Source organism: Neofelis nebulosa, chromosome 4 (assembly GCF_028018385.1).
Source record: "Neofelis nebulosa isolate mNeoNeb1 chromosome 4, mNeoNeb1.pri, whole genome shotgun sequence".
NCBI classification, from domain to species: Eukaryota; Metazoa; Chordata; class Mammalia; order Carnivora; family Felidae; genus Neofelis; species Neofelis nebulosa.
This window is the reverse complement of record NC_080785.1, coordinates 44,703,214-44,719,315: the sequence shown is the minus strand read 5'-3', so window position 1 is coordinate 44,719,315 and position 16,102 is coordinate 44,703,214. Positions and strand designations below refer to the sequence as shown.

The 16,102-nt window shown below is 40.6% G+C and overlaps 1 protein-coding gene across 4 annotated transcripts in view; it reads left to right on the top strand.

The window, feature by feature from the left end:
• Positions 1 to 16,102, top strand: part of BMPER (BMP binding endothelial regulator) — a 254,725-nt gene that overhangs the window by 160,188 nt on the left and 78,435 nt on the right. For 3 of the 4 annotated variants that reach the window (XM_058724623.1, XM_058724621.1, XM_058724622.1), the window contains one exon: positions 14,746 to 15,075. The exons of the other annotated variant lie outside the window; for it this stretch is intronic. In XM_058724623.1, coding sequence (XP_058580606.1) covers positions 14,746 to 15,075 — 330 coding nt within the window. The remainder of the gene's footprint in view (positions 1 to 14,745; positions 15,076 to 16,102) is intronic. 4 annotated transcript variants of the gene reach the window in all.

Sequence of the window (16,102 nt, the reverse complement as noted above, 5' to 3'; positions counted from 1 at the left end):
TGAGCACAGATAAGTTACATCTGCTAATCACAGTGCTGTCAGGCAGGATCATTGCTTATCAGTTTAATAAAAACATAGGACAAGTCTTGTGCAGAAACAGCCCAAATCTTGAATTATCTGACTTTATGTTACAAGAATCAAGGTGATGATTATTGAGATAGCTGAACAAAAAGTTACATTTCATTATTAGTTTATCCACTATGAACTAGCCTTGCCAAACCTATAATAATGGTGGTTTATCAGAAAAAAAATGAGAAAAAGAATAGAAGGATGGACATGACAAAATAATACCAAGTTTTTAACAGGTCATATTAACTATTGTATTTGTAAAACTTATGTCACTAAAAGAGGCAATTGGCAAAGGACAAAACCATCCAGCTGTTGGGGCACCAGGGAGACCATTGACCCTGTGCACCTGCATCCAGTAGGTCAGTGCGGGAAGAGCCCAGGCATGTGGTTCTTGGTCCAAATCTACGTGATATCATCAGATGGCTATTTCTCAATTTCCTTTGGTGTCCTTTCCATCTGTTTACTCTCTCTTGCTCTCCAGCAGTTCTTCCACCGATGCTATAAAACACATTCTATTGGCAAGGTTTATTTATTTAGATTGAGTTAAGAGATGGGATGACTTCCAATTTTTTTAAGCAGTGCCCAGATTTTCCTAACACATTCGGGTAGACATATTCTGATGTCCCTTAGCTGTGGCCTAAAGATATTCTATTTTGAAATTCCTTTGGCATTATATCCAGGATCCAGAACAAACTTCGGGCTCATTTTTTCCTAATCTGTCATTTACAAAAGCTCTTCTTACATATGGGTTTCTAGAGAAGACCAACGAAGTACAAACTAAGTCTAGTGTTTTCTATAACGAGAAAAGTGACTGATTTCTATCTTATTCGAACAAAATCACACACAGCCATACACACTCCATTAGTTGCTGCAATTTTCAACCTCAGTGCTATGTAGTTTGACTAGGTAATTCTTTGTTGTGGGCTTTGTCCTGTACATTGTATGCTGTTTGGTAGCATCTCTGATCTCTACAAACTAGAGGCCAGTAGCACTTCTCTCCTGGAGATTTTGGCAATCAACAGTGTCTCCAGACATTGCCAAACGTCCCCTGGGGGTCATTTGCGACCCCCTTCCCAGAGCAAATGGTTGAGAATGATCGATAGTCTTAACGAGGGTAACAGCAGGGTGAATGCAGACATGAACACCTGTGGTACATGTAACTTACTCTCAACACCCAATGAGTAGATGAAGTAGGAGAACAAACCTGGTATAAAAACGCAGACTAGAAGCCTCTGGATTTAGTTGAGTGTGTTTATATTTTCATTGTTTAGCCCTCCAAAAAAGTTATAAAGGCATAATTAATCTTGACTGGTTAAAAGTCACCATCTTTGCTTTAGTTGCTAGGAAGCTAGAAATAAATTTGTAGCCCACCTCTAATAGCATGCAGCTTTTGAGTAACAAGTGACTCCTTACTTTGTCTTAAATGTCTCCCCTTATGTGATTTGAATCATTTAGTATGTATGCCCATAAGCTATTCACAATCCTTCTTGGAAGGAGGCAAGAATAAATACTTAGATTCATATATAGTTTCCTACACAAATGAAAAGGATTGATTATATGGCTTCAAATAGTCTAAAACTTACTTTGATTATCTGTTGTCATTAAATGAGTGTCACATTATTTCCGGCACAGGTGACACTGGATTGTCTGTTTCTAAAATCCCGCATAATTGCTGCCTTATTGACTGGGTTAGTCTGTCTTGGTAGTGTTTGGGGCTCTTGCAGACCCCTGAAAAGAATAGCAAAGAGGAAACTTGACGTAAATGTGTAGAACATTTTCACAGGCTTCTCTGCGAAAGTAGTAATTTACAATTCATTAGGTAAAAAGCAGCAATTAGGCTAAACCTTGTTGTACTCCCCGTAGTAGAGCCGTCTTTGTGGGGTTGATCTGAAAGGGCAATGATAATTCTATCAAAATAAAAAAAAAAGTCATATTAAAATCAGACCTGAAGGAAGAATGAAAAGCATTGTTGTCTTTTAATAACATGGACGTTCTCTCTCCTTGTCCAAATGAAAAGAATTAAATCTGGTTTGGGTGATTTATTTAAAATAAAATATTTGAAGTAAGCTAAATAAACTTTATAAAGCTTTCATGCAAATGCTGTTTCTTGCCAAAGTAAGAGCTAGAGCCTAGAGCGGATCCCACTCTGCCTGTGCTGGGCGTCACAGGACTGTGAAATGGGTGCCAAGAAGGCCACTGTCTGTTGTGCATGTAGCACTTGGTTTAAGTAAAATGCTATCTTACTGTGAGTTGGCAAAGTAGTAGGTGAAAGCTTGACCTAACCACCCAACGGCGAGACTTGAATCGGATAAATTCTTTGCTGGCAGAATGTCAGTTTTCAGGCATGGAAATAATACTTAGTGGCAAAGTTTTCACTGATAAGAGAGGGGTGTGTGTGTGTGTGTGTGTGCGCGCGCACACGCGTATGTAGACAGGGAGAGAGGGAGGGAGAGACAGAGACAGAGAGACATGGACTCTGAGAGAGAATTAAATCTCTTAACCATCTACAAGACCAGAGGCAACGAAAGGCAGCCCAGATGTGGATGCCCAAACTCAGACCCCATAGATTCAATAAACTGTGCCTCTAGCTACATTCGCCCTAACCATCAGAATCCCAACTCAAAAGGAAAGTTCAAGATTACATAACACAAAGGCGGGTACGGTATACAGAGCACAGATGTGCGTTTAATTGACATAACCTCAGCTACACGTCCCACGAGTAACAGGAAATATCAGATTTCAGCAACTCAGGGTGCAAGGAGGCTCACAGTTGCCAGGTGACTTTTTAAACCCTCCCCCAGGGTTAGTTTCCAGCTGTGCACAGCATTAGTGTGCCTGCTCTCAGAGAGGGTCCTGCCTGCTGCGTGCACCCAGGACAGGGGCTGTGGAATTGCTCTGGTTGGTTTTGGCACACCTTACTTAACTCCCTGGGTATGCTACAGGTATCTCCAATTAAAGAGTGGCTGTAGGAGGGGGACTGAAACAACAATTTAACGAAACTGTGACCTCGAGGCCCACTTTATGAGAAATCTCCACTGACAGAGGTTCTGCAAATTAGTAATTCTGTGTTGGAGCAAGGTTTCTGGCCCCTGAGACTGTAGGCAACTCCAGGTCCCTTAACACCAAGGGTCTGTCCTTAACTCAGGAAAGCAAGGAAATTTGAAACCAGAGCTCAAGATGCTTGTAGAATAAGAATTTGGGGTGTTGACTTTAACCCTGCCAAGGAGGTGTTAAGCTAAGTGGCCACTGAAGTTTCTGCCGGAGCATCTGGAGTTGGGTTTGCCACCACTCCTGAGGCTCAACCAGCAGACAGAGGTGGCAAATAAAACCCAACTGTGTCACACGTGGTGGCTAGGAAATCCCACACCAGCAGGAGCAGCGTTGGAAGGGACATGAGGACACCAGTTTGTTGTCTGGTTTTTTTTTGCTGTTCTGTTGTAAGGGATACCGTTACTTTACAATTTCTGGCCATGGGTTGGTGAAAAGCTGAAAGAGGAGCCTGAGGTTATCAGGGGTCATCTTTTATCTACCACCTGTTGTAGTCCATACAGGGCGTAAGTACTTGGTAAGTTCTGATGGTTTAGTTAACAGTCATCATCATCATCAAATAATAATGGCAAGAAATGCAGTAGCAGCAGCAGCAGCAGCTAATATTTATTTAGTGTCTGCTGTGTCTAAACACTTTCGTGGGCTGTCTCGTTTGATCTTCTTTATTTGATACTCACAGCCATTTTATAGTCAAGTGATGTTATCAGCTCCATTTTAAAGCTGAGGAACTGAGGCTTAGTGGTTAAGAAGTATGCCCAAGGTAAGTGTGGAGCCTGAATTCCTATAGTGAAATCTGGCCCCAGGGCCTGGGCTGGAATATCTACCGTTGCCTTATTTGTCATTTTATACAGTTTAACAACCAGTTGCAATTGGGAAAGGAAGAGAAGGTCCGGAGGGCTTTATAAAGGTTAAGGATTAGAAATTGGAGAAGGATGTTAGGAGGAGTTTCCAATTTAATAGCATTTCCCTCCACCCTACCCTGGAGGAAATGCCCACGTCAGTGCCCAGGCTTTCATCTACGTGGTGACACCTCCATGCCTGCTTGGGTGCAGAGTGGTGATAGTTGGTGTTCTCTGTACTCCACTGACAAATCATACTGGCTTGGTTTTCCATGTCCACTCAGTTTTCCAGATTCCACCCCACCCCTCACCCCTCCATCTGGCAACTCAGGGTTGAGGTATTTTCAGTGATAAGTGAAGACCTTTCCAAATTTTCGTACTTACAGTATTAAAATACTATAGTTGTAAACTTGAAATAACTGTATAGAATTTCCACCAGGAGTAAGAAAGAAGAGTAGAGTTGCTCTGTCACTCAAACTCATCACCATTTCAGCATCAAAGAATTGTATAAATGAATGAACCTTTATTATGGGGTCAACCTTTTCACTTTCCAGGTGAGGAAACTGAGGCTCTTTGGTAGTATTAACTAGAAGAGCTGAATGAGAACCTGTTTTGTTGTTGTTGTTGTTGTTGTTAACTTTCTAGTCCAATATTCATTCTTACATAACATATGGCCTCCTTGGGTCTTTGCTTAGGAAAATATTCTTTATTTTTATTTTTTTAATGTTTATTTTTGAGAGAGAGAGACAGAGTATGAGCAGGGGAGGGGCAGAGAGAGAGAGGGAGACACAGAATCTGAAGCAGGCTCCAGGCTCTGAGCTGTCAGTACAGAGTCCAACCTGGCTCGAACTCATGAACTGTGAGATCATGACCTAAGCAGAAGTCGGACACTCAACCGACTGAGCCACCCAGGTGCACCAGGAAAATATTCTTTTTTTTTTAATGTTTATTTTTGAGAGAGACAGAGTGTGAGTGGGGGAGGGGCAGAGAGCGAGGGAGACACAGAATCCGAAGCAGGCTCCAGGCTCTGAGCTGTCAGCACAGAGCCTGACACAGGGCTCGAACCCACAAACCGTGAGATCATGACCTGAGCCGAAGCCGGACGCTCAACCGACTGAGCCACCCAGGTGCCCCTGAAAGAATATGTTTTGAACAGAAAGAGATATATAAATTCATTACTAGACATCTGGTACATTTAGTCAAGGCTGCCATCTTGAATTTTGGAAAAAGATGCATATACCCGGTTTTGACTGAAAGAACTGGTGACCAAACCCCCTTAGCATTGGTGTACCTAAAATACAGTGAAGTGACCAAACAAACAATATAGACCCTAGATTCTGAAATGAATATTTCACTTTACAGAAAACACTGTATAATAAATTACGCATTACTGTATGCAAAGCCGAGGCAGATTTATTCCTCTCTGGAGGTCACGTCTACTAAGAGCAAAACAAGAACAACAAAAACTGCTACATCTCTTGCCACTAAAATTGGTCCTATTGCCAGTAAAGATTTATTGGGTGTAAGTCTGTGTCAGTCTGTGTTGTGATGAACATTCTCTGTGTATCCTGTCCTCTGATCCTCACAATGATCCACAGAGTAGAAGCTCCATTTTGCAAATGAGAGATCTAAGAGTCTGAAAAATAAATAGGGTGAGGGCAGCTGATACGCTGCTCTATGGGACTCCAAAGCCAACACTTATGAGAACTATTCTATGTTCTCTGTTGACTACATTTTTATTCGTTTAGAGGTTTGCCTCCAAACATACATGAAGTTTGCCAATTTCTTTTCTCTCTGCATGACTAGCGGCTTCTGTTTGAAAGCACTTGTATTTGCTCACCTTTTAAAAACGTATCTACATTTATTAGGTCACTTAACCTCCAGTCTCTTGGGTTACAACACTTGAGTTCTAACCTTCCCTGGGAGTTTGGAGAAATGACTCACTAGCTGCACTATGTAGTTCCCTTTGATGTGAAGTTTTTATTTATGAGTACTATCATTCTTTCTTCTGATCACAATCCCTTCTTACTACTCTCCGCCCCCAGCCTCTCCACCCCTGTTCCACTCCTCTGCTCTGCCTTTCCACATCTGTCCTGAGAACACATATCTCTTCTCCTTTTATTTTTCACCTTCTCATCCTGTGAGCTCACAGCTCTGCCTCCACAGTACCCCTCCTGCAGTTGCTCTCTCATTCATGTTTCTGATTTCTTAGGACCTTCACACACGACTTCTTGACAAGATGCTGATAGGGTAGATCTCAGCTCCTAATTTTTTTGGAGACCACATTCTTCCAAAGTACTGCATTTGAATTTTATTAACAGTTGCTACCATTGATTCTCCTAATTGTGTTGGTTGGAGTTGGATGGAGAAATGAACGGCTGATTCCAACCCCTATCTGTTGACTGAATTCTGGCACCCCCATTAACCCAGCTGCACAGATTTGGGGCCTTAAGGTTATTTCTCATCGTTTTGGCCTTTGTCCCCCACGTTGCTAATAAGTCATCAAATCACTTGATTGTCTCTTTGTGTTGTTTTTCTAATAAATAATTCCCTTCCCATTTCCATAGCGGCCAGAGCTTTAACCTATTGACTGCAACTAACCTCTGTCTTTTCTCCTTCAGCCCTTTCTGTATGGCCCTGGCCTTCACAAGAACTCCGGCTTCCTTCACTGTCTCTCGCAGTTTCCCAAAGTTTGTTTTATAAAACACTAGTGCTGAGGAAGAGTAATGAATAATATTTCAAAACAAGCTTCTGTGATTAGATACATGAGGAAAATGCTGGGTCAAGTAAACTTAAATATGTCTCTTTGCTGCAGAATTGGCAGGGTCCTTTATATGCCAATGTGCAGGGTAAACTTTCAGGAGGGTGATAGAGTATGGAGTACCTCCTGAACTAATTTGAGCTGCCGAGATTTTTTTTTATTTCTACTTATTTTGGCAGAGTCACAGGCAGGATTGATGTTTCATAGGAAACACATTAAGGAATGTTGGTTCTTTGGAATACATTTAAACTTTTCATGCTGGCAATAAATCTCAGGCCAATTTATTTAGACGTTTTGGGTGTCTCACATCTCCCGAAGTAACTCGCCACTCTGGTCAGATTGGTGTCCTGCTCTTCTTCTGCAAGCTGCCCCGTGACTTGATTAACATTCTTCTTTTGGCCTAGAAGGCTTACTCTGTTGTAGCCCCAGATCTACACTTTATATGTCTTTTATAGATGGACTCAACTCACGTTGTCTTTTCAACAACAAAACATGTATGTTTAACATGTATGCTGCAATCTTATCCAGCCCTATTTTCACCAGCAGTGGATATGGACTTGCTGGATTCGCATACTATTTACAATAATAAAACTAATAGTAACTACTCTTTGAGCATCTATTACATTCTCAGCGCTTTTCCAATACTGTCTTTATCTTTATAACCAACCTGCAAGGTAATTGTTTTTAGAACCACGTTATAGGTGAACAAACTTGAGGTGATACTAGGTAGTCTGTGCATGATTTTGTAGTCTTTAAGTGGCAAGACTAGGATGCAAACCCAGGACTGTCTTCAATGCAACATATTTCATGTTTGCAAAGCTCTAAAGTGAGATTAACTTAGAGATGTGAAGCCCACCTCTTTCAGCTCAGGTGCACAGCCCTCAAGTGATAAATAATAATTTCTAGTTTATAGACAGCAGACATATTAAGGTCAGAGCTTGGATGGCAAGAGAGACAAAACTGAATCTTCTCTAACAAGTTTGGTGAGTTTCCAGTATTCTGGAAGGCCCTCTGGAGGAAATGGATAAAAAGCTGGTACAGACCCTGAGTTTAGGAATGTGTAATGTAGTTGGGGAGATGAAATATAAACATATCAAATAAGAGAACCATATAATATCATTTATAATTAACTTCTAGATAGTGTTCTTAAGCTAAGGGTGATGGATTCCTTGATCACTCTTGGGACAGAGAGTCCATGAACCTCTACATTTGAGTGGATACGTTTCTGTGCATTTGGGAGGAAGAACGTCTCACACATTTCTTCAGATCCCCAAAGAGCTTTGTGATCCCAGCTAGTTAACAACCACTGAGCAGGATGCTGTGTACAGGGTATAAGTGGAGGCATCAAGTGGTGATGAGGAAGGCACTGGCCTCAGAGCTGCAGAGCTGGGTTGGACTCTGTCTTTACTGCTTTTGGCCGAGTGACCACGGGCAACATGGCAATGTCTCTGAATGCATTGCTAAGAAATTAGGGTGATAATATACAGCGTGCAGAGAAGTAGTGAGGATTAAAGGGGATAGCCAAAATGTGGAAAGCGTCTGGCATGGTTCCTGGCATAAACTAGTCACTTTAGACTACTCACCTCAGCTATCACCAAATGTATTAGTCTCCTATTGCTGCTATAACAAATTACCACAGACTTTGTGGCTTGAGATAACACATATTGTTCTGAAGATCAGAATCTGAAGTGGTTCTGAATGGGCAGAATCGAGGTATCAGCAGGGCTGTGTTTCTTCTGGAAGCTCTGGTGGAGAACCTGTTAGTTTGTTTGTTTCTTTGTTTGTTTTCATCTTTTTTAACACCTAGAGGCTTTTAACACCTTTTTTGGCTTGAGACCCTATTCTGTCTTCAAAACCAGCGATGGCAAGCTGAGTCCACCTTGTGCTATGTCACTGTGACGCTCATTTTTCTGCCTTTCTCTTTCACTTCTGAGGATGCTTGTGATGATGTTCATCCTGCCTGGATTATCCAGGATAATCTCTCCATCTCAAGGTCAGCTGATTAACAGCCTTAATTTCATCTGCAGCCTTAATTCCTTTTTTTTGAGAGCATTAATGAATGATCCAATTAGTTAACTGGTTAAGAAAAATCCTGTTGATAACCTGCTGTATGTTAGTCATTACCCATCTATTTTAGTAAGTTCAGTGTGGGCAGTTTAGCTTTTTCTACTAGCATGTATTCTTTAATTAATTAACCCATTCATTCAACAAATATTTATGGATAGCTAACTTGTATTATAGCAGGCATTGCTGTGAGTAATGCAAGATGAATCCATGTAATACGTATGTATATACCTCCAACTTACGAGGAAGTGTGCCAGGCACTGAGAACAGAACTTACATATAAGGAGTTTAAAACCTGATTTGGGAGTTAAGGGTACGTTCTAACTATAAGTTATGGAAGAAATTGATTTATCATAAGTCTGCAGTGGATTTGGTGGTGACATTTTTAACCCTCAAACTGAAAAACATAGTGCATCTGTAGGATGGAGCATTTGAAGTTAAGGCTGTCCCAGATAATCTGAACCATTGGTCAGTTTTGCTTGGGGGACTTAGAGGGATGCTGCGTCATTGGGGAAGGCACTGTGCGGAGTTGGCATTTGAACCAGGAAGTGAAGGATCCATGTACTGTGAACTGTCAAGTGTGGGACAGGCATAGGCTACTGCAGGGGGGAAGGTGAGAGGAAGCACTGGGCTCCGTTGGGGAGGCCCTAGAAAGTCAGCCATGGCTTTGGGGTTAGGTGTATTTCAGATTAGATCTTGAAGGTATGGACTGCTTTCTTTGATTTTCTGTTTGAGACTGGTGAGTGTATGGAAAATATGTGAAAAGAACTTTACATTCTTAACGGTATCCCTACTCAACTTAATATATGTGTGTATATATATATACACACACTATATATTCCTATATATATACACTATATATACCTCTATATATGTATACATATATATACCTATATATACACTATATATATATGTATATATAGTGTATATATAGGTATATATAGTATATACTATATATATGTACACTATATATACTATATACACTATATATACATATATACATACATATACATATATATAATATATATGTATATATGTATATGTATGTATATGTATATATACATGTATATACACATATGTATGTATACATATATATAGTGTATGTATATAGTGTATATATATGTATATATACTGTATATATATATATATATATATATATGTATATTAGTTTCAGGTGCCTATTCAACTTTTGAAAATCAGTTTTTCTTATATAGATTTGTAAGTCTGTCTGGTGAATTATAGATTTGTAGAAAGAAACCTACTACCGGCTTTCTGCTCACCCTCGCCTCCATTCGCACAGTAAAGTTAGATTAAATTTTTAGTTAAGAAGACAAAGATGCAAAATCTTCTAGGAATCCAGGTGCCGCTTGTTGGAGCATCTGTTGGCCCCTGGAGTGCACAGGGCAACAGCTGTCAGGGACACCTGTGCGTGAGGCCAGAGCCTCCTGCATGCAGAAGTTCAGTTTCTGCTGGGGCACTCGCAGCCTTTTTATGTCAGAGGCTTACGTCATGTTCAGGAGGAGCGTAGACCAACAGCATCAGGGCTTGTGTTAAGGGCAGTGTTTCTAATCCCACCCTTTCCTGGTTCTCTACCCAAATTTGGCACATCATCACGAAGCTTACCCACCTGGGGTTCCCTGCATGACCCAAGGACCCAGAATCCCACAGGGCCTGATTCCCTGCAATTTGTGTTGAGAAACGTTTAAAACCGTTTTTTATTTGATAGACTTTCTTGTGGTTAGGACACTTCTGGAAATGTGCTGATCTGTGTGGTGCTGTGGTGCCATGAGTAGGGGAAACCCTCCTCTTTGCAGGAGAAAAGGACTGAGGATGAGAGTCATTTTCTATGTTTTCAAAGTGATTTTAATGACTGGGGAAATCTTACGACATGGTAAGTGACGAGGAAATAAAATTTCATGTACAGGATAATCTTAACTGTGTTAAAATACACATACACACTGCACACACACACACACACACACACACACAATTGTAAACGGTGGTTATTTCTTGGTCGCAGAACCATGAATGGTACTTTTTTTCTTCCTTTCTCTTTTGTTTTTGTTTGGTTGTGTTTTGGGGAGAGGGGTTTAGAGTCTGTTTGATTTCTCTTACTTTCTTTATAACGTTCTGTATAATTTTCCCTTAATTTTATTTGACTGATGTTTTGAGAATAATCCCTGCTCTCAGAAGGAAGGCATTTCATTAGAATAAATATACCAGTGGCTGAAATACCTATACCTGATGAGGTTAAGAGAAAAATATTGGAATTATGTTTTTAGAAACAGCCTGACTCTCTTAATTCTCGTTGCAATCTTATTAAAGCATGGAACATCAAAGCAATGTGTTTTAATCCAGTGTTTTTAATTTTGTAAGGCAAATATTCTTATTTCAAAAGTATACCTAGTCATTGTAAATCATGAAATGTAATGTAAATAATAATGTAAATACACATAAACAAGAAAGAGGAAAATACATGTCACATATAATTCTATTACTTAAGAGAAGAAAAACCCACTCTTAATATTTGGGTTTATATACTTCTAATGTTTTTTTATGCTTAGACATTGTGTACATATGAGGAAAACAAACCAAACCAAAAATGACATTTGATGATTTTATTTAAAGGACTTAGAAAAAAACATACCACTACTTGTAAATTGGAATTTTTCTCTCCATCCTCTGACTTAGACACATTCAAACAAGGTTAGTTATAGAATGGTCCATTTATCTAGCTCTAACCATCACTCCAAGCTTTCCAGAATAGTGTGACCAGACATCTGGACTTTTTGGATTGCAGCTCATTTCATTGGGTCTGCTGGAAAAAAAATGGTATGAGCTTACAATGTTCATTTGTGTCCCTTAAATGTTTGTCTAGCTTTTGTCCTTTCCAGCTAGGTGGCTTGTGTGTCCCTGGAGATTCGCACTTTAAGCCATCCTCCAGTGCACATGCTCATTGCTCCTGCAGGATCTGGCATGGGGACCTTGAGGTGCCAGGAAAAAGGGCCCAAGTTTCAAAATTATTTTAGCTCATGATACAAATGTCCCCAAATGCAACACATAATTTTCAAGCATCTTCCTCGTCATGAAATTTTGTTGGCCTCTTCTCTCTTGCTGTTACACAGAAAAATCATTCTGATCTCCAAACCCCTCTCTTCCACAAGTTAGGGCCTCTTGAAAAATATCTTTCCTGACAGCCTTGTTCACACATGATTTCCCTCGCCTGGTCCCCCTGGATGTCCCTCATTGCTTTCTGCCCAGCTATGAGTAAGCTCAGCCTTCCCTGGGGCCACCATAGGCTATATATTTTCTGTTGCTTCTTTGAGGATTTGCTCAGTCATTTAACTGGTCTTATGTACAAGCGCTCACATTTTGACTTTAAAAACAAAATTATAACAACAAAAACAAAAAACAGAAAAGCAAAAGGAAGAAAGGAAGGAAAAGCATCACTCATGGTTCTGCCACCCAGAAATAACCACAGTTTACAGTCTCTGTGTGTGTGTGTGTATTTATTTTAACACAGTTAAGATGATCCTGTAGACAGAAATTTGTTTCCTATTTTTCACTTAACATGTCATAAGTATTTCCTTAATAGTGAACATGATTCATAAACTTTTTCAATGACTAGATAATAGTTCATGTTATGGATTTACTACCAAGGGCTTAGCTGTTTGTTTAATGTTAGGAGACAATCTAAATATCCATTTTCTTACAATGTATCCGGGATCAATAGGCATGTAGAACAGCACTAGGGGAGGTAGTGATTCCTCAGTTAATGCTAGCTCTTACTGGTTTTATTAATAATAATTTGGTTGCAGTTGTCAGAAAACCAGCAGAAGCCCTGGATTGTCCATGGTGCAAGGAGAGGATTGCCAATTGCAGACTCTGGGCAGGTGGTGTAGGCATTTCCTTATCCTGCTCCCAGCTGAGAGAGGATTTCTTCTGGAGTATTTCAGCTCCTCCATTAGTGCCTTGGCCTCTCCAGGCTGAGATCCATCTATTTCAAGCTCGAAAGCTCAAAAACCTTGATTGGTTCTGGGTGATTTCTTGGGTGTGTTAAAAACTCTGAAAAAGCCCTTCTCTTGAATTTGGTGCATCTGGTGGTCATGTGACAAGTCTTTTTGTGGCACATGATAGTATTAACCCAGAACTATAATTTTCCTGATGCCACTTGGTGGCAAGGTGTCCCAAGAACTGCCTTGCCCCCTGTCAATGAAAAAAACCAGCATTTTCATGCCAGGGAGAGATTCCATTTGTTAGAATGTGAGGGAAATGTGTGATGGGACAATTTTGAAAGCAATCGTGTGGAGAGAGGACTGGAACGTTCATTATGGGTTGGTTAGATAGGTGGGAACACTAGTTGGGGGTGGATATAGGATTAGGAAAGTGGGGGGTGGAGTTGGAGTCACAAGGAAAAAACGATTAAGGACAAGAAAGGAACAGAAATGGAGGGTAAATTAAAATTTTGTCGCTGAGCTCTCAAAGCTTCTCTCCTCATCCTGGTCTTCCACCCTCTTCCTCCAAGTAGTGCCTTTTATATATTCCTTGGAGTATTTGTTCATTGGAACTATCCTACACACAAAAATCTGTATCTTTTTGAGTCTCTATGAGTTATTGACAAGGAAAGCTAACTTAGAACAGGCAGTTAATTTACCAAATTGCAAATACATGTGATTTATATGGAGTCCAATGTAATTGACATATGTAACGACATAATGTATCATAATACAAAACAACATTACTCTCCAAACACTTTAGAAATTAAAAGCACATGGTTGCCTTGGATCCCATTGGTCCTATCAGATCAGTTGGCACATCCTCCCTCTGTATTGACTTTTAATTATTCTCTTACATATTCAGAGCAATTGCTTATAGGATAGTTTCATATTCTTGACCTATGCTGGTGTTAACTGGAAATTGATCTTTTGATTATAGTTCTTTCATCATGTTGGCTGCTTTACCTAAATGAATTCCTCATTTCCTGGTTGTTCATGCCTCCCTGAAAACAGATAAAAAATCTTTACGTGGAGAACAAATCAATGCCAAATATTGTTTAAGAAAAAGAAACGATGTTTAATTTTCTCTAAAACTTTTTGAGATGCTCCAAGTGTAAAACTTTACCTGGGTTTCACAAATATTTGAATGAATGGTATTTTGAAGTGATGAATGCATTGGAATTTCCTAAATGTAGTAAATGATGGGTTTTACAATTTATTTTTCCCCAATTTTAGATTTTGATACACAGATCAAAATATCGAACCTTATATTTGTAAAAAACACAGGGACTATTAATTTTATTAGTACTTTGTTTCCTAGTGGTATTTAAACATGTATCTATTTGGCAATTCTGTTTATTTGTCCTTAGTAAATACATGGGTGTTGAATATAATACCTCTAAAAAATGAAATACAATACCTCTAAGAAATGAAGACCCATGAGTAACATTTAGAATACGATGTTTCCACATGTTTTTGAATCAGTTAAATGGAAATAATACTATTACTTTGCTCTATTGTCATTTATGTTGCTGCCATTTATTTATTTATTTATTTATTTATTTATTTATTTATTTAGGTTTTGTTTATATGTGTTATGCAGTGAGGCCAGTTCTGTGCACAAAATTATCTTAGTTTTATTTCTTCATAGCTTATGTTAAGACCATAGAAGTATATCAAGGCTCCAAAACAGAGATGGTTTAAAAACTTGGAAGTGTTATAAATAACTTTCACGTATAAAAGTACCTGAAATATTGCATGCCCTGTGAGGTTTGGCACAGACTTTGAAAACAACCAGTTCTTTTTTTTTTTTTTTTTTTTTTTTAAGTTGATTTCCACTAGTGCATCTCTACTAAGACCCTCCCTTGCCTGGCAGGTGCTCCCTCCAGGTTTATTGCAGGGACCCCTGATTTCTCTTTGAATCCTTTGAATCCTTTATGACCTGCTTTTGTCTCTCACTCATCCGCAGAGCCTGGCGTTTGCACGGTATTCGGAGATCCCCACTACAACACTTTTGACGGACGGACATTTAACTTTCAGGGGACGTGTCAGTACGTTTTGACAAAAGACTGCTCCTCCCCTGCCTCGCCCTTTCAGGTGCTGGTGAAGAACGACGCGCGCAGGACCCGCTCCTTCTCCTGGACCAAGTCTGTGGACCTGGTGCTGGGCTCCAGCACCGTCAGCCTCCAGCAGCACTTGACCGTGCGCTGGAACGGCTCGCGCATCGCGCTGCCCTGCCAGGCGCCGCAGTTCCACATCGACCTGGATGGCTACCTCTTGAAAGTGACGACCAAAGCAGGTGGGCTTCTGGGTCCCTCTGGCTGTCGCCTCTGCCTCACGAACCCGCACAGCAACGCCGCCTCAGTGTTTCTGCAGCAGGCGTTGCCTCATCCCTGCTCACCAGGGCTTCCTCCTGAGACCTGGAAGATACCACAAAATAGCTGGAGAAATCTGCAAACCGCGGAGCCTTGCAGTCCGGCACCAGTCACACCACCCTTGTAATCTGCTGACATCCTCGTTCCGAAAATAGCACTTGTGCGCTCCAAATAACTTCTTTCTCATGTTTTGTTGCAGTTTTAGGACATTGATGTCCAGTTTGGAACTGTCAGTGTTTCTCCCAGCTCAGCCAATAATGTGCAGTTTCACATCTGTGAGGAAGAGTTTTCTTGTTAGCATCTGTCCAAGGAGGGGGGTGGGGGGCGGGGAATCCTCAAAAGGAAACCACAAATGTGTGTGTGTGCAGATGGGAGTGTGCGTGGCTGTGTGACCAGCAGTGCTGTCCATTCTGGACCGTGGGGAAGGTACTTGCTGTGTTGATGTCTAGAACCATGAGCTCCACTGGAAGATGCTTAGGTTGCTCTGAAAGCACTGTCCCCCAGGCTTGGGTACACGGAGGTGCTGCCACTACTCTTTCTCAGCATCCCATGTTACCTGAGACCCACTGGGCCTTCTATCCCACTCCACTGTTAGACACATCCCCCCAAGGCCAAACTGTTCATCGTTGCTAGCAGGTTACTCCAGGGGCTCGGTGAAGGCTCAAATTCTTGCCTGCGGGATGGCATAGCTAACGAGGCATCTTAGAAGCAGAACGCAGTCCTTCAATAGCGGCCTCCGAAATGAATTCAGCTCATTTACAGATTCAATTATATCATGGTTCCTTCCATGTTACCTTTGGTTAATGCATATTTTTGGATGTTGAACTTCATGTTCTCCTGGTGTATACTTGAGGAAATCAGTATGTTTCTTGCTTTTTGTGTTTGTGAGAATTTAACAGTGTCAAAGCGTCAATTATGTTCCAGTTCCTTTAGATAATATGGATCCAAAAG